This window comes from Acanthochromis polyacanthus, chromosome 15 (assembly GCF_021347895.1).
Source record: "Acanthochromis polyacanthus isolate Apoly-LR-REF ecotype Palm Island chromosome 15, KAUST_Apoly_ChrSc, whole genome shotgun sequence".
Classification (NCBI taxonomy): Eukaryota; Metazoa; Chordata; class Actinopteri; family Pomacentridae; genus Acanthochromis; species Acanthochromis polyacanthus.
This window is the reverse complement of record NC_067127.1, coordinates 192,207-211,387: the sequence shown is the minus strand read 5'-3', so window position 1 is coordinate 211,387 and position 19,181 is coordinate 192,207. Positions and strand designations below refer to the sequence as shown.

At 40.5% G+C, this 19,181-nt stretch overlaps 1 protein-coding gene and 1 long non-coding RNA gene across 3 annotated transcripts; one reads left to right on the top strand and one right to left on the bottom strand.

The window, feature by feature from the left end:
* Nucleotides 1-3,720: 3,720 nt before the first annotated feature.
* Nucleotides 3,721-6,833, top strand: LOC127537527 (uncharacterized). 2 transcript variants are annotated; one of them, XR_007947244.1, is made up of 4 exons: nt 3,721-3,928; nt 4,585-4,693; nt 4,822-4,941; nt 6,761-6,833. It is a non-coding gene; the product is annotated as an uncharacterized LOC127537527 (long non-coding RNA). The 2 variants fall into 2 exon arrangements; XR_007947243.1 differs by lacking the exon at nt 6,761-6,833 and adding an exon at nt 5,932-6,491 and having other exon boundaries at nt 3,722-3,928.
* Nucleotides 6,834-8,493: 1,660 nt separating this feature from the next.
* LOC127537584 (vacuolar protein sorting-associated protein 8 homolog) lies at nt 8,494-18,169 on the bottom strand. The gene is made up of 9 exons (XM_051960202.1): nt 17,996-18,169; nt 16,646-16,727; nt 16,169-16,251; nt 15,113-15,193; nt 14,541-14,710; nt 14,000-14,168; nt 12,875-12,928; nt 10,669-10,749; nt 8,494-9,423 (listed from the first exon to the last, which is right to left on the bottom strand). The coding sequence occupies exons 2-9, from the start codon at nt 16,698-16,700 to the stop codon at nt 9,298-9,300; spliced, it is 819 nt and encodes a 272-aa protein (XP_051816162.1). The 5' UTR covers nt 16,701-16,727; nt 17,996-18,169; the 3' UTR covers nt 8,494-9,297.
* Nucleotides 18,170-19,181: the final 1,012 nt, after the last annotated feature.

Sequence of the window (19,181 nt, the reverse complement as noted above, 5' to 3'; positions counted from 1 at the left end):
AAAAATGGGTAAATAATGGTGTCAAAAAGTTTCAGAAACAAGATGATAATTGAGCTTCGTTTTATAAAATGCTCTAAATATAATCCCAGAATCACTGAAGGTCCTCGGAGCCTCTTTTTAAACTTTCTGAAGCAAAATTCTGTTTATTTTATTGTGAATATTCATTTCAATGTGCTGAGAGCAGTAAAATGATTTGTGTGTTAGCTAACTGAGAAAACGTCAAAGATCTGTATTTTATAAATGGTTGTTTGTTCTTTTACGATGTTTGGCCGTAAAATTAGACTTTTTGTTTCAAGAAATATTTCATTTTTAGTGTATATTGAGTGAAAAACAGTGTAAAAAAATCTGTATAATTTGGCTTCAAAAAATTAAAAAGCAATATGGCGACTGGGCTATTTTTCATACAATGCTCCAAATTGGTAACCATGGAGACGATGGAACTGTTCGGCTATGTTCACACTGCAGGCTCAAGTGACCCAAATCGGATTTTGTTGCTCCTATGCGACCTGTATCTGATCTTTTCATGACAGTCTGAACGACACAGATCCGAGTTTTATTACCTCCGCCATGAAAATACAATACAATACTTCAATTTCTAAATCGTGCATAAATGTATGTGAATACAATGTTCCATGGGAATGTCAATATCCTTGGCGGAGGTCTGCGCTCTCCGAGTGCTTTTCTAGTTGGAAATGTGAACGACCTCGCCAAAAAAAATCTCTGTACATTGGGGGTTGAAATCAAATGGTAAATGATTTCAAAATGGTTATTTTACAGATTTGTCCTGTTTTCATCAATTACAGAAAAAAATCACCCCCCGCGACCCTAGTGAGGATAAAGCGGTGTATAGAGAACGGATGGATCTAGTAAAAATAATATTCATGCACATTTTGACTGTAAAGACATTTTTAAAAAAAACGTAACTAATGCCTAAATCAACAGACTGTAATTTTCTTGTTATTTCAGTGTTTTGCTATTGTTGATTAAAAATAGTGGAATACTGCATTGATCAAGTGAAAATAACACTAAATATCTGTATTAATACTTTTAAAATTAATTAGAAATACAACAACAAAATAATAATAATAATTTGTTATAGTTTTACAGACAATTTAAAACATAATCCAATGATTAATATTATGGTTATTTTAATATAAATTTTATTTAAATGCATCACAGATATTTCCTGTTTCCATTATTTTTTAACCCATATTCACAGTGGTTTACTGTACTATTATCGTTACAAATAGTGGAATAGTGTACTGTCCAAGTGAAAAAGAACAGCAAATATCTGTATTTATTTTTTAAAACATTCTTCTTCTTCTTCTTATTTTCTCGTAGTAGTAGTAGTATTACAGAAAATATAATCTGTAATACAATAATTATTATTTGGTTATACTTTATTATTATTTTAATTTAAATACTTTACAGATATTTTAATCTATATTCACAGTAGTTTACTGTATTATTATTGTTAAAAGATCATTTTTGTAAAATAGATTGAGTTTTTTGCATTTTGATGCATGGTATAGATGAAATTTGGAGTTAAAAAAGGTGAAATAGATATGAAACGAGGGAGAACTAAAACGAGGAGCATTCATGAGAGCTGGTTTGTGACGTTGCAGAGCTGTGTGGGTTTTTAGTCTCTGCTGACTAAAGAAACAAAGTGAGGATTTTAGTTGAGAAGTTTTCATTCTGGATCAGTCCCTGAGCAGAAATGTGAAGCATCTTCCTGAAACCCTGAAGCTGGAGTCGATCAGAGACTCAGGGTGCAGCAACATGTTCCCCTCTGAGTTCCTCTGAGGTTCTCCTGAGCGTCCCTCTTTGAGCAGCTTCACCTCTTTGCTCCAGTTTCCTGAGAGTCTGTGTTGAAATGTTGTTTTTGTTTCTGTTTCCAGCGGACTTCGGACTTCTCGCGAGACTCCAGGTGTAGTACACCTCCACCCTCACCTCCACCTACACCTACACCCTCACCCTCACCTCCACCCTCACCTCCACCTACACCTACACCCTCACCCTCACCTCCACCTACACCCTCACCCTCACCTCCACCTACACCCTCACCCTCACCTCCCACCTACACCCTCACCCTCACCTCCACCTACACCCTCACCCTCACCTCCACCTCCACCCACACCTCCACCATGCTCTCCCCCTCCCTCCAAGCGTCCTCGCTTGTCTTCCCCCCTCTCTACTCTCTCCCCTACCTCCCCCTGGAGGTCATCGTCCATGCTTTCCCCCTGGCTTCCCCTTCTTTCCCTCCTCTTCCTCCTCTTCCTCCCCCTCTTCCTCTTCCTCCTCCTCCTCCATGCTTTCCCCCTTGCTTCCCCTTCTTTCCCTCTTCCTCTTCCTCCTCCTCCTCCATGCTTTCCCCCCTCGCTTCCCCCTTCTTTCCCTCTTCCTCCCCCTCTTCCTCCTCCTCTTCCTCCCCTTCTTCCTCTTCCTCTTCCTCCTCCCCCCTCCCTCCAAGCGTCCTCGCTCTTCTTCCCTCTCTCCTCTCTCCTCTACCTCCCCCTCTCGCTCTGCTTTTTCTCCAGTCCCTCACTCTATCTCTCCTCCTCCCTCTCCTTCACCTCCTCTTCGCCTGTACCGGCCTCTCTCCTCCTCCTACTCCCCCTCCTACTCTCCCTCTCACTCTCCCTCTCGCTCTTCTTCTCCTTCACCTCCTCCCTCTCCTCCTCCCACATTCTCCCCTCTCTCCTCCCCCTCTTCCTCCTACTCTCCCTCTCCTCTTCCCTCATTCTCCCCTCTCTCCTCCCCCTCCTCCTCCCCTCCCCCTCCTACTCTCCCCTCTCTCCTCTTCCCACATTCTCCCCTCTCTCCTCCCCCTCCTCCTCCCCCTATCACCTTGCTTTTTCTCGTGTCCCTAACTCCCTCTCCTTTCCTCCTCCCTCCAACTCTTTTTCCTCTCGTCTTTACCGTTTTCTGAATGACCCTCCGTCATTCTCTTTTATCCCCTACCCCTCTTTTTCTCCCCTCCCTCACTCCATCTCTTCTCCTTCTTCTTCTCCCCCCATCTCTCCTTCCCCTCCTCTTCCCCTGTACCACCCTCTCTCCCCCTCCTACTCCCCCTCTTCTTCACCTCCACCTTCACCTCCACCTTCACCTTCACCTCCACCTTCACCTCCACCTTCACCTCCACCTTCACCTTCACCTTCACCTCCACCTTCACCTTCAACTCCACCTCCACCTCCACCCTCCCATTCATCTTCATCCGGGAGATGGGAGAGAGAGGGGGAGGGAGGAAAAAAGAGTGAGAAGATCAGGAGAAGATCAGGAGAAGATCAGGAGGAGGAGAGGTTCTCGTCCTCCTCCTGATCTTCTCACTCTCCTGATCTTCTCACTCTTCTTTTTCTCCCTCCCCTTCTCTCTGCTATCTCCTCTTTCTAATCTTCTCACCCTTCTTTTTGGGGAGAAAAAGAAGAGTGAGAAGATCAGGAGGAGAGGGAGTAGATCGGAGAGAGAGGGGAAGGGAGGGGAGCCCTCCCCCTCTCTGTCCTATCTCCTCCTCCTCCTCCTTCTGATCTCACCCTTCTTTTTGGGGAGAAAAAGAAGGGTGAGAAGATCAGGAGGAGAGAGAGTAGATCGGAGAGAGAGGGGAAGGGAGGGGAGCCCTCCCCCTCTCTGTCCTTTCTCCTCCTCCTCCTCCTTCTGATCTCACCCTTCTTTTTCTCCCTCCCCTTCTCTCTCCTATCTCCTCCTCCTCTCTGTCCTATCTATCTATCTTCTTCTTCGGGGGTTGCCTACATTCTTCTTCCCCTCCAAGTTTTTCTGTTGAGGGACCTCCTGACAAACATACAGATTGGTGACAAACATGCAGGAGGTCCCTCTTAGCATTTTTTTACTAACCAGTGTGTGAGTTTCTCTCCCCAGATACCTCCTGCCTTACCTAAGAGGGCTGCTGGACTTGCTGCCAGCCAACCTCCAGGTAAGAAGGTTCACAAACCTTTCATTTTATTAAATTTACCCTGTTTTATTTTAAGCATTTTAGCTCCGTGTGATTTTCTGAATGGGATCTGGTCAGATTTTATTTGAATGAATCTCTTGTGATTATGTCTGATCAGATCTATTCCAACTTTATTTGAATGAATTATCTTCGATTGTATTTTGTGTGATTCTGTCTGAGCTCGGTTCTTGTCGGTGGGACTCTGGTCAGGGTGCCCGTCAGAGGTGTGGGCGGATCTGGGGGGGATTGTGGGAAACCTCCTGTGGTGCCCCCCTTACAGTGAAGCTCCGCTCTGTCAGAAGGTGAACAGGATGCAGACGGCATGTCACAGAGAAGCAACATGTGCATCTGTATCCCACCCTGGACCCACAGTGGAGTCCACAGTGACAATGTCACAGTTCAGGGTGACCGAGCCCCAACAGAGATGAAGCCAGAGACGACGACCAGCCTCTGAGGAGAAGAAAGAACAACTTTATTGAGACTTTACCGGATGCACTGATAATTTAAATGTGCTTAAGAAAGAATGATCCAACAGACACTGCAGGGATTTAGCATGTAGCACATCACAGTCTGACAAAATGTAGTGATGTCAGAATCAATTGAAAAATACATCTGTATCTCTTTTTTTTGTTTTAAAGAACTGGTGCTTCAACGACATCAAGCAGATTCAGACAGGATGGACCAGAGATGACGGGAGGCAGATCCAGGACTAGTGCATGACTCGAGAGACCGTGCAATTAACACAAGGTAAGTTTATCAAATAAACTGGCTAATTAGAAACTTAATGTTAATATGAGTATGTGAAGTAATTTAGCTCAGATGTAATTATTTATCTCTGAGTCAATTAAAGTTTTCTCTCTTTTTGCTGTCTTTAGAGCCATCTCTCCAAGACCCCCGATCTTATGAAAGATCAGATCAAGAAAGCAGACAAGGAACAGCCCATGAAGTGAATCCAGATTATGGCAGAGGGGACGATTATTACAGTGACGCAAAAGGTGATACAAAGACTAAATCTAATACTATTGTGTTTATTGTGTTTGTATACTGACAGTCAATAGAAATTTTGAGGTAGAAATGTACGCAGAATTCTTGTAGGGGGGTTGTAATTATTCATTGTGGATTTACTGATGATCTAGTGCCCTGGTAGTTGAGATAATGATGAGTTGTCATTTTGTCATGATTCATTGCACATGGGTTGGTCACTTTGCAAAAGTGAACCAAATACACACCAAGCAATACTCAGTGAGTATCTGCACAATTTGAGAATGGGTTTTGAAGGCCTATATAAAGGCCCAAAAGAGGCCACCATTGTTAGTCCAGTGAACAGCATCATGCCGCGTCTATCACATGAACGACGTCTCCGGGCACTGGGTATGGTGGAGGCCGGTTTGAGCTACAGTGATGTAGCCAGGCGTATGGGCTGTTCCCAACCCACAATCAGAAGCCTGGTCCAAAGCATGCGCCAAACTCCCCAAATTCATTGCTTATACAGATAAAGTCATTGAGAAGACACTGTCATGTTGCAGTGAGAGCTCCAGATGATGTATACATCACAGCACAGGTCTAATTTCAGTCAAACTCTATGATATCCTGATATTTTTGTTATTACACCAAATGAAAAGGTGACTTTGAACACTAAAATGCACCATCACTGAGTCCGTTGGTGCAGTTAACCTTTGTAATGTCTCTAAGTTCTGTTAGTTGTTCATCTCCCACCTGCCTCTCCCTCAGAGTTTCTATCTGAATTTTCAGAGTTCTTCACTGATTTTATCTCAGTACAGACAGAGTCATGATAACAGGTGACTTAAATATCCATGCAGACGCTGTGAATGACAGCTTCAACTGCAGTTAGCTCATTGTTAGACTCAGTTTTTCTCAAAATGTTCATTTTCCAGCCCAGGCTGCTGGAGGATTTCCCTCTCTCCTCTCCTCTTTGTCTTCATACAGTTAGATATGTCACTGACTTTGTGTTTTGTCCTCTGCAGGTTTCTCTGGATCTGGAGCTGCATGTTTCTGATCTGCTGTTATCGGCCTCAGTGACCTCCAAAGTCTTCATGTTCTCTCCTTCCTCTCTACCTTCAACCCAACCAGAAGTTTTTTTTTAACTTCCCAACAACTTTTTTTCCTCCACACGGGCACCACATGCTTGATCTGATCATACTGCAAAAAGAGAGATCCTCAAATAAAAAACAAAAGAACACAATAGAACTGTATCTGTTTGTTTAAAAGTGTAACATAATGCACCCTTCCTTTTATATTTATTTTTGGAGAGCATGTGTTATGGTTCTCAAACTAAATCAGTTTTAAAAATGTGCTTTCAAAACACTGGTTTCTCACAAACACCTGGACTCCATCTTAAAACTGCACAGCATTTGAACATACTGCTGGTTGTGAGTTTACTTGGAGTAAATACACTAAAGTTAACCGTTTGTATCTGAAATTCAGTCATAATGTGCACCAACTAGTGTCTGTTGTGGTTGACAATAAAGTGGCTATTCTGTTCTATTCTGATTAATCCCTGCTCATGCTGCATCCTTGTCCTAGATGACAGGACGCATTCAGTCCCTGGATGTGTTCCAGGCGGAAAAGTTAGTTTTTGTTGCAATAGGAGGAGCAGTTTAAGTGCTTCGGTCCTGTAGATTGTTTCAGAATGAAAACTGCAGATTTGAAATCCTCAGTGTGTGTGTGGTCAGTCATTAGAGATGCTCACATCCTGAGCTGTGCAACATAACCAACTGTTATGCATTGTTGCCTGTTTTGGTTCTCCCTTGTGTCGTATGCTGTTTACTACAGTTCAACACTTTCATTTAGCAGACGCTTTTATCCAAAGCGGCGCATCTGAAGTAGATACAGCACACAGTTGATGCCCCTGAACACATCATCAGTGATGCTTCCTGGACTGTTTTGGCTCTTTCGACATCACACTCCGTCACCCAGGACACCCAGGCAGAGTACATCAGACCCGGGTTGTGTCCAGGTATCGCAGCACCCCCAACAGGTACCTATTACATAACACATTGACTTAGTGTCTGTCAAAGTCCAGATACTAATGTGCCTCAAATCTGACACGTGTCAGGTTCATGTCTGAAACAATAATGCTCAGTTTGCACTGAATGTAATTCTGGGATTTTGCAGAAACATTCTTACACCTCCTTCAGTCCTGTTTTCTGCCCACAGCTGCTGGTCATCAGATTATTTCCTCTGACTTTAATAAACACCTGCAGCGTCACACATAGCAGCAAAAACCATCAGTTCTCTCTGTGTATTTACACACGTGTCTAGGCAATGGTGACTTCTTTAGTGAAAGTGAGATGGAAGCTTCATGAAGCAGTGAACCACTTTGACACACTGCTTCCAAGTATTTGACAGCCAGAAGAGTGACATCTGCTGGCTCTGTGTCAGAACAGCATCTAAGTGGAAAAAACTTCTCCACAGTCTGAGGTGTTTGAAAGATGGAAAATAGAATGAGCAAGGGTGGCGCGAAGAAAGCAAGAATTAAAAAGTGGAACGCTCTGGAAACACATGCAGCCAAATGTGCTGAAACTGTAGACTTTTTCACTAAAACGAGCTCGGGGTTTGAAACGACAAATGAGGACAACGAAACTGTACAAGATGTTGAGCTTTGTCTTCAAACCACCGTTCAAGTTAATTATGAAGTCAGTGAATTGTGTTGCCTTGTGGAATATCTCATGACATTATATCATTTAAATAAAAATATGATACGAGGCCACATAACTGGGAAACTTTGTCTTGTAGCCCCTCAGAGTCTGAAGAAATCCAACAAGCAGCAGGGTAATCCGTGTAGTCTCTTACTGATTTTATTTTTTGTTATTGTAAATATAAAATGAAAATCAAAGCATTTTTAAAATTTCGTATATCACTTTTTGATCATGAAAAGGAAAAACGCCTTGTATTTCTATTTTTATATTTTAAAACTAAAATCAAATAACCACTCGTTTTTTTGTTTTTCAATACCTGCTTTAGAACGGAAAATCCAATTACCAAAATATACACGGACCCACATGTTCATAGTCACTCCAGCTCACACAGCTAATGCAGACACACCTCCTCTGTTTAGCGATAGCTGTTCCAGTTTGACATCGATGGCTTCCTTCATCCCTCCAGTTCAGGGAGCTTGAGTGACCTTAAACACCTAGCAGTCAGAACTGAAGAAATGTTGTAGCACTCATGTCTGTGTAGATTCTCAGTTATTCAGGTCATGGTAATTGTGGGAGTATCAGTTCAGAGCAAATGGACTTCTCTTTTTGGTTTTAAAAATGCTTCACCTTTCACTGAAGAGGCCTCTTCAGTTCCCCTGATGACTGATGTGGAGTTTCAGACGTTTATCCCTGTGGGCACTTCACAGTTTATACCTGTATTTGAAAATGAATGGCAATATTGGTCGGTCCTTTCAGTCCTTCACCCTCCAGAGGTACATGCACTTTAAGTTTTGCATGTTTTGATAAATTGGATCTTATCTTATATTGACAAAAAAATATGACGGGCAGAATACATAGAAATAAACATACACACACAACTCATATGTGTAAGGTTAATACAGCATGTCTGTTGATTTATTTAGCGGAGTCACCAAATATTTAGAGCACAACGTCAAAAATCCTCCTTTGTAGCTCGTTCAAACAGTAAACTCACTAAATCTGGATTTCATGAAAAAGGTGAAATTTAAACAACAAAAAATGGGTTCAGTGATAACCATCTAATAAACTGGATTTTGATTTCTTCCAGTTTTCTGTCTGAAAAGTCTCAAAACTCAGAGTTTAAAGCAGGTTACTTTTAAGAATCCAGTAACCCATAAAACTAGATAATATAGACTAACCATCATCAAGGTAAATTACCTGTCCTGTTCTTTAAAAATAAAACGAAACTCCCTCTTAGTGCAAAACAGGCCTCCACTGAGTGTTCCTTATTAAAATGATTGAATTTGTTGAGTTCAGAATCTCAACAGCCAGTCTGGCTGTAGTGTGAGATGCATCTTGTACCTCCAGGTAAATAAACAATCCTGAATGTTAAAGCAAAATAAGGCGTTGACATTCTTTGCAGTTCTGTTAGGTGATTCTTGGTTATGTTACAAAGGTTCAGCGAGCTGTAGTACATCAACAACTGATGAAATTAAAAGTGCACTGATTAGAATTATCAGAGTCAATATTATCTATATTAAACAGCTTTTTAAAACAAACATTTGGAAAGTAATACAACATCAGATCATACACTATAAAAAAAGCAGTGGACAACTACAATTTCCACTCAAGTAGATTCTGCCGTTAACCAATCATACAAAGACATCAGGACAAATGAAATACATTTTTTTCCCCCCTCAACGGGTCATGGTGCTATTCTTCAAAAAGAGGGGGAGGAGAGAGTTTTAGCTGGAAACTCTCTGCTCCTGATAGTGCTGTGTTTAGAAAGCCAGTTTTCCCATGGCTGTGACCGTGGGAGAGCTCTGAAAGGATAGACAACTGGAAGAGAGAGAAATGAAAACGGTCACACACTGATTTTTCAATTCACTCAGTCGCAAAGACACACAATTTTAACGCAGTCAATGGAAAAAGGTGATTCCATCATCCATTATGCACGTTACCTCTTTTTCAAAACCTTCAAGAAACACCTTAATGCTGTAGTAACTTTTTTTTTTACAAAATTGGGGAGCTTTTTTTCCCCAAATTTTGTTGTTTCCATCAACCTTTTCAAATAATAAAATAAAAATCTGCCTCTCTGTGCAGGGTTCATCCTGTTCCTCTGTCATCTGTGGAGGCTCTGGGTCCTCCTAGTTCAGACTGGTGCTGAGTTCATCCTGTTCCTCTTTAATCTGTTAAATGGTTTCCAGATTGAGCCAGACAGTCTGGATGTGTCAAAGCAAAAAAACCTTCAAGTTTGGTTTAAGGTTTACGTGTTCATTATTTGGGACCAACAACTAAGTTCTGTTAAATACTTTGACTGAATTTTGCTAATTTTGTATGTTTCAAACCTGAGAATTTTTCTATTTTCATCCCCAGAAAATGTCTTAACATGGAAGGAGATCAATACCTCCAGAAATAAAACAGCCATGAAGGGCACAGAAAAGTTTCCATCAGATCCTAATGATTTTATGAACATATACAAGGAGTAAAGATGTTAAGTTTCTCTGGGCAGATACAGATGTTGGTCACCACAAAATCAAAAGATTGAAATTCACAATTTAAGAATATTTAATGATCACAGTTCTACTTCCATACTGTGAATATTTCCAGAGTTCCAGGTCTTTGAAGTACATAGAAGTTGGTTCAGATGTATCATTTTTTTAATGGATCTTTTCCATCATATCTGAGCCTCAGAGCTTCATCAGTCCAGCAGACAGACACAAGACATTGTAGGAAGTTGTAAATAAAAAAAGAAGGTTATAGGATCCTTTCAGCAGGCTACAAGGCTGCAGAACTGGGCATCCTCGTCTAATAGCATGCAATCTTCTGTGTATGCTCCTGTAAGCAACTGGGAATGAAACGGCGGGCTATCTCTTGGTACACTGTATTGCTTGATGCATCTTTGTTTCAGCCCTTATATGCCAAACCGCCTAAAGATCACAAAAACACAGGTGGGTCGCTTTGTGTGCCTCAGCAATCACATGAGTCAGCAGAAAACAGCGCCCTCCATTGTCAGTGGTTAGTGTTCAAGCAATGCAAAGCCAAACATTTTCAGGATACAATGTGAGATATTTAGATTAATACCCTGGATGGTCCTTGGTATAAAGAACGTATCTGATCCCAGGACTGCTCCTGCTGAAGGTCCAACGTTGCCTCAACAAACACCTGGTCCACAACAAACAACCACAAGCAACGCAGTCAAGGCATTAATATTAAGATTTCATTTGTAACACTGCATACAAAGTGCAAAATGGCATCTAATTAGGTAGAAGAGAAAGCAGCACTGTGTTGAATATTAGTTTAATTATGCTCATATTTAGTTGATTAGATTCATGCTGGATTTACAACAGCCAGATTAGAATGTATCAAAGTTTCTGGACTGCAGCTTCATCTTTCAGAAAACGGTGTCCTATTTTCACAAAAACCATATAAGATGTTTTTTTTTTAATTTGACTGGTAGAAATAATAGAATTGGAAATTTTTTATAGTACTTCTCTTGATTTCAAAATGATTCCTTCCTAGGATTATGTCCCAAGTTTTGTTAAACTGGGAGTTATAAAAGTCATGTAAAAATGTTGAGGGGAAATTGCTGGAGAGAAGTTCTATACTGCAGCATATTAATCACCTGCAGAGCCAAGGAAGGTGGGCCACCAGCTGTCTTGAATGTGAATGAATGAATGATGAATGAATGAATGGTTTATTTTTTGGTTACAAAAATTACAGCAAACATTTTTTTTTCCTTTCCCGCCTTTTCTTCTCTTACTCTTTCCTCATCCCCTACTCCTCTCAAAAAAAGATGAAAAAAGAAAAGAAACAAACAAACAAAAAAAAAAACCTCCAGAAAAAAAATACATATATATATGTATATACAATAAAATGTATATATAATATACATCTGTGCTGTGATGGATACATCATATAATAATGTGAAGCTGCAGTGCCATGAAAATGTATTTGCCCCCTGTACAGAAATCTTTTGTTTTTGCCTATTTGTCAGAATTAAATGTTTCAGATCATCAAACTAATAGTTATTGAATATTAGACAGAGATAACTCACAAAACACAAAATGCAGATTTATTGAAAACCTGTATCAGTCCTGTGAAAAAGTAATTTCCCCCTGAACCTAATGACCGGCTTTCCAGCCTTGACAGTGACAACCACAGTTAAATGTTTGTTACAGCTTGTGATCAGTCTTTTACATCGTCATGGAGGGATTTTGGCAAACTCTTCTCTGCAGAATAGTTTAAATTCAGCCACATTAGATGGTTTTTGAGCATGAGCTGTCCTTTTAAGCTCTTGTCACAGCATTTCAATTGGATTCAAGTCCAGACTTTGACTTGGCCACTCCAGAACCTTCACTTTGCTCTTTTTGAGCCACTCAGAGGTGGACTTGCTTGTGTGCTTTAGGTGACCATCAGTCCATCAGTTATAACAAGTCATCCAGGTCCTGTGGAAACAAAGCAGTTCCAAACCATCACATTACCATGGTTCACTGTTGGTATGAACCTTTATGTTCTTTTTGGTCAGTAGTGGTTTGATCCTTGCAGGTCTCCCATGGATCCATTTTCTCCCAGTGTCTTCCTCATTGTTGGACCATGTAGATGAACCTTAACTGAGGCCAGTGAGGTCTGCAGATCTTTTGATACACGTCTGGGTTCTTTTGTGACCTCCTGGATTCGATGTCAAGGTGCTCTTGGAGAAATGTTGGACAGCCGGCCACTCCTGGGAAGATTCACCACTCTTCCATGTTTCTCCATTTGCGGATAATGTCTCTCACTGTGGTTCTCTTGAGTTCCAGCAATGGCCCTTAGCAATAGCTATGTAACTCTCCAGACTGATAAATGTCAGTGACTTTGTTTGGCGTCACTTTCTGAATCTCTTTAGAACGTGGCATCATGTGCTGCTTTTTGAGGCCCTTTAGTTACTTCCCAATACCAGACAGGTTCTATTTAAGTAAGCCTGGCAGGAATCATATGTAGGTGTGGCTGGGAAAATTGAACCCAGTTGCCAAATGAATTTGGTCATTTGGTAGCTCAGGGGGCAATTACTTTTTCACATAGAGCACGGTGTGGCTGAACAACATTTTTCCTTCAACAATTTAAGTCATCATCTAAAAACTGCATTTTGTGTTTTATAGGGTTATCTTTGTCTTACATTAAAATTAGTTTGATGATCTGAAGCATTCATGTGTCACAAATATGCAAAAATAGAAGACTTCTGTAGGGGGGCTGATACTTTTTCACAGCAGTGTATTTGTTGATGGCCTCCTGGGACCTGATAAAACCTTACCTTCTTCCTGTGAGCCACCGCTCCTCCGTCATGATGCACTGATGTAAGATGAGTCTGAGGCACAGAGAAAAGGTTGTGTCAGGATTGGTGGATAATGTAAGACATTCTTAAAGTTTAGATTGAAAGTAGCATTCTGATTGTAACAAAATCCATTTAGCATGAACTTAAGGTGCCGCCACGCAAGTAACAACAGAGCTTCTACAGCTGCTGTGACCTGAAATCCTTTGGTATAACCCCAGATATTGGAAGTGCAATAATGCCATTATGCAAATGTCAGAGGCTCATCTTTTCATTTAGTAATAATAATCCCAGAGTACATAACATTTGCCGCACAGTTTGGACTGTGTTGATGGATACAATCTGCACATTTGAAAATAATTCATTATTAAAGTTTGATTGATCATAGTTGAAACAGCGCATATTTATACTGGCCACTGCCATTTTGTTGTTATTTTTTGTTGATTTTTCCAAATAAAAAACAAAAAAAGAAAAAAAAACCTGGTCAGTCCTGTAAAAATAATAAGTAAACACTTACATTTATCACACCATGAAATCTATAAAATTAAAATCAGTGGTCGCAGATTGGGTGCCAATGATTCAAAGCACCTTAAGGAGTGACAGGTAGACTCTGTGCTATTTAATCTCTGACAGCAAGGGTCTGGAGAGGTGCATAGTTTCATCATGCCAAATGCAAAGAGTACTTTAAGGCCTTTGGGGAAGAAGTTGTAGGTACTTGTGAGTCTAGCAATGGATTTTAAAAGATCCTCAGATTATCTGAAATACATTGTTCCAGTGCTGTCATTTTTCTGTCATCAAACTTAAATATATACAAATACCCTTTAATAAAATCAAACACATACACTCTAGTCACATGTGAATTACCTGAAAATATGTCTTCAACCCAAAAATGATAGGGGGCACTATAATCAGCCTAGTGAGTAAACAGCCTACAGATGTTTTCACAGTGAACAGACAGAGACAAACAGTGACTTTTATCTTCTTTAGACTCCAGGGAGCTGCAGTCGTCTAGTTAGCAAGCACACTGTAGCTAGCCTGTAACTTCTGTAACTTTTTAACAGCAACACACTCCACTAGTGGCGCCACAGTGGAAGAGCAAACACACACCTGAGCAAGAGATGTGCTGCGGCTTCTCTTTGGTTCAGAGGAAATTCCACTCCTTCCTCCCTGACTGGAGGAACACTTGTAGCACCTCCACCGCTGCTGGACCTCTGCAGCAGATCCCCACCCACAGTTCTTCTGCTGCAGGCACTGAAAGTGGTACAGGTGGCCACAGCTGACAGGACACAAACAAACTCATATTATTACCTGTTTATACTGTTTATATATATTAAGCCTAGTTACTACCTAGTTACTACTACTAGGCAGTAGTAACCCTGTGACCCATATCTTTAGATTTTTGACACTGTCCTAGAAATTAGTACTAATAATGGGGGAGCCAATCTAAACTTGATGATTGCATTTGAAGATTTTCTTTCTCATCCACCATCATCATTAGACAAGAGTGGGATATTGCTTTAGACTTCATTCCTCCTCCTTATAGTTCTGCCATAGTCTCATACAGTTAAAAAAATATATAGTTATAAAAAACACAAACAAGCTATTTGGGATCTAATGTTGCCAATCAGCATCTCCAGTGTCATCTTACCTGAACACAATGATCTCCTCTGCTGAATCTTGCCTCCTCTTGTAGTGCTGGAGGCAGATGTTACAGTAGTCTTGACGTGGGTGGAGTCCTCGTGTGACGGCAGCACGTAGGTGAGCCAGGGACCAGTGGAGGTCGTGGTTCAACAGACTGGTGGTTGTTTCGAGTAATGTCTAAAAGAGAATTGTTAAAATAGTTGAAATAGTTAGATTTGTACAGATGACCAGTGTTGTATTCACTGATCAGAAGTAAACATGCAGATCGGTTCTCCTGCTGTGCCACATAAACCAAGAAAAACATGGAAAAACATTAGAAGCTTGACGATGGAGTCGTTAGTTAGGGTTCAGTTAAATTAACTTCAATTCAACACGCATTTTTTCATCGCCTAGGGGCAATTAAAAAGGCACAAAGAGCAATAATGAACATGACAACCCACACATACACAGATATGACAGGATGCAGTGCAGTAAGTCATTCAGTAAAAAAGTTAGGATTTGGTTGTAAACTAAACATGTCTGTCAGTGAGGAAGGAAGGTTTCAGCCATTATTATGATAGAACACACACACAGCTTTACCTGCTCATAGTTAAAAGTGTCCAGCATCCCCAGAATGAGGCCTTGAATCTCTGCTAACTTCCCTCTGCCATAGACGGGGTCCTGGTAGACACAAGCCAGCAGATATGATCACGTGTGATGACTGCATCACTGACAGCAAAGATTTAAACACTGCACATTTATGAAAGATATTCATTATATATTCTAACAAGACAGGCTTCACTTGAAAGTTATGTACAGTATCTCACATGCATTACCAACATGTTTTTCATTTGATGTATGATGGTCTTCTCTATTGTTATTTATTTAGTATGCTCTGTGTACAGTATAGAAATGTGCACGGCTGTCTGCCACGGTGTCATTTTTGTCCCTAAAAGTCAGAACCTACTCAGAGGCTTTAAAGGAAATGGCAGGGGATATTTTAGATCTTGATTCAAGGCAACAAATCCCATTAAAAAAATAAAACAAAATGAATGTACTCCAACAACAAGCACTATCTGTGTATCAGTTTTCATATCAGTGAACTGGGCTCCATGTTTAAACACAGAATAGCAAGCTCCTTCACTTAGACCATCTTTGGAGAGTAGTTCTTTAGAACTAGTTCTCTGGGTTTGTATGGACAGAAATGTTAGCATATTTATTAAAGGTAGATCCACATTTCACACTTTTTAATTCATGTTACTTTCTTCAGCATTTTTGAGGCCTGCATGCCTTCATTAGTACAAGAGGCAGCCAAGGCTAGATTATAGGCATGATATCAAAATATGGGAAATGCAGGCTTCTTTTCATGTTCTTTAGCAAAGTGTAATCTTGTAGTTTTGTGGTAAACACCAAGCACTTTATTCTTTTTTAGAGCTATCAATAAAGGTTGATGCCTGGAATCTCCTTTGTATTTTCGAAACTGTGAAAGAACCTCAGATTTCCACTGATAACTCTGAATCATTTGCTTGTCTGTACCTCAGAGGAAGACTTCTTTATATGTTTTAAATCTAAGCAACATGAACTATGTGTTACCAATAATTAAAGAATCCCTTTAAAGTAGATGACAAAAGGATGTACAAAGTGAAGCATACACACCTGCAATATTTGCTGAATTATGGCAGGCAAAGAAATAAAGCTGCTCATACAGTTGAGAACCTCCATCGTCAGCTCCTTTAGCACTAAGAAAATAAAAATACACGATTAATAGCATCTTAACAGCATTATCAGTGTTACTACCGTTGCCAAGATTAGACTTTCAACAGAACAAAACTTGTCATGACCGCTTCATCGAGTGAAGTAAAACATAAACTTCCTCATTGCCCACTGATTCAGGCAATGACATCAGTGATTCAGTACAGTATGTTCATTTATAAAATATGTTTGCAGAGATGCCTTTGATCATGACCTAAATAAAAGATATATGTCATATCAGAGTTTTCTACCGCTGGGTAGTGTAGATCTGCTGATACAAACTAGTGCCTTTAGCTTACATGACAGACTCGAGCCAAAAACCTTACATCACCTTTGGTCACATGTGTATTAATACAAGGAATTCTACATGTTTATGTTTACCGTCAGAGATGTGTTTGGCATTGTGGCCTTTCACTTGTTTCTGAGAAGCCATCATGGAGTCCAGAAGTGGAAACCAGAGAGACTGTAAAACATAAAGCAATGATTAGGTTGTGATTAGAGTCCCTCATTACCAAACAAACATAGTCAGTATTATTTTTATATATAGTATTATACACCAATTAGGCATAACATGATGACCACTGACAGGTGAAGTGAAGAACACTGATTATCTCTTCATCAGGGCACCTGTTAGTGGGTTGGATATATTAGGCAGCAAGTGAGCATTGTGTCCTCAAAGTTGATGTGTTAGATGCAGGAAAAATGAGCAAGTGTAAGAATTTGAGCCAGTTTGACCAGGACCAGACTATGAAAGCTAGACAATTGGTCAGAGCATCTCCAAACTGCAGCTCTTGTGGAGTGTTCCTGGTCTGCAGTGGTCAGTATCTATTAAAAGAGATCCAAGGATGGAAAAGTGGCGAACCGGTGACAGGGTTATGGGCGGCCACGGCTTACTGAAGCATGTGGGGAGGAAAGTCTGGCCCGAGTGGTCCAATGCAGCAGATGAGCTATTGTTGCTCTGAAGTGGTTTTGATAGAAAGGTGTCAGAATACACAATGCATCACAGTGTGTGGGGCTGCATAACCACAGACCAGTCAGGGTGTCCATGCTGACCTCTATGCACCACCAAAACTACCAACAATGGACACGTCAGCATCAGAATTGGACCATGGAGCAATGGAAGAAGGTGGCCTGGTCTGATGAATCACCTTTTCTTTTATATCACATGGATGGCTGGGTGTGTGGCTTACCTGGGGAACACATGGCACCAGGATGCACTATGGGAAGAAGGCAAGCCAGTGGAGGCAGTGTGATGCTTTGTGCAATGTTCTGCTGGGAAGCTTTGGGTCCATCCATCCATGTGGATGTTACTTTGACATGTACCACCTATCTAAGCATTGTTGCAGACCATGTACACCCTTTCATGGGAACAGTATTCCCTGATGGCTGTGACCTCTTTCAACAGGATAATACGCTGTGCCACAAAAAGCACAGTTGTTGAGGAGCACAATGACCAGTTTCAGTTGTTGATTTGGCCTCCAAATTCCCCAGATCTCAATCCATTATCACATCTGTGGGGCGTGCTTAACAAGTCCAATACACAGAGGCCCCACCTCGCAACTTACAGGACTGCTGCAAGAATCGTGGTGCCAGATACCACAGCAGACCTTCAGTGGTCTCGTGGAGTCCATGTCTCAACAGGTCAGGACTGTTTTGGCAGCAAAGGGGGACCAACACAATATTAGGCAGGTGGTCATAATGTTATGCCTAATCGGTGTAAATTCAATATACCTCTCTCTGTGGCTGGTCAAGGTTCTGACAACTTTGATGACAGAAGACGATGATGTCGTTCAGTGAATCCTTTACTCTTGTTAGCGTTGATTCACTGTCTTCCTCGTCCTTATTCTGACCTCTGTTTTCTCCTTCAACTCCTCCGTCACTCTCAGCAGTGAGGAGACATAGTTTTGGTTCAGTGTCTTCAGAGGGAGTGTAAAAGAATGTAGTGACAATAAAACTACATGAAATTGCAGCCACATAAACATTTACTTCATGTGTTTAATATCTAAAGCAATTATTGTTTTATATAAATTCACATTTCTTCTTCACAGCCAAATTTAAACTTCTATTTCTACTTAACAACTTCAAATAACACTCATATCCATACTGACATGCTTGTATATTGATGGCAGGTATGTCACTCACAACAACTTAGAGTTATGGTATTTATGTTTTAAAATAAATCTAATCAATAAACTAATTATGAGTGGTGTTTTGTAGTCACCTCTAACAAGACAGCAAAGGCTCCTTGAACATCTCCTTTCTTCTGCAGTAGATAGGCTCTAGCTTCATTGCAGTGGTATTTCTCTGTTATCTAAAGAGAAAAACAGGAAATGTTAAAAAGGCTCTCTAATAAACTGGATTAATATACAGTCTATGGTTTAGTATTAACAGAATCATTGCAATCACTAGATTCCTCATTATATCACTTGCTTTATTTGCCTGAAAATCTGAGCCTATAATGCCCTTCAAAGACAGTAATGTTAATGCCCGATAAGTCAGACTCATTTTCACAGTGTTTGAAGTAGACTCAGTAAAATGAGAAGAAGAAGCAATTCAATTTTAAAATCACAGTGATTAATGACTGTAATTGTGCCCTGTTCAAACAAGGCAATTCCATTTCAAAGACATCAACTTTCCTTGTTTCTGTAGCATAGATGTATTTTGTTCTGCCATAGTAAGCATTAACCAATGGTGGTGTACTTTATAGTTTTGTCTTATACCTTGGGATTGATAAATAGTAATAATAGTACCTCACTAAACAGGAAATAATGAGAAATAATGTTCTCTTACGCATGGACAGACTTAAGCACATATCAGAAAGTCTTATTACTTTAAATATAGCATGGTATGATCAGCTCAATAGCGACCGCCCTAACGACCACTACAGATTCACATGTACAATTATTGGCTCAAATAT

Coding starts and splice junctions, on each gene's coding strand:
- LOC127537584 (XM_051960202.1), bottom strand. CDS start 16,700: ATGATGGCTTCTCAGAAACAAGTGAAAGGCCACAATGCCAAACACATC. Junction 16,252..16,645: donor TGCCAAACACATCTCTGACG/GTAAACATAAAC, acceptor TTATTTTCTTAG/TGCTAAAGGAGCTGACGATG. Junction 15,194..16,168: donor TAATTCAGCAAATATTGCAG/GTGTGTATGCTT, acceptor TGTGTCTACCAG/GACCCCGTCTATGGCAGAGG.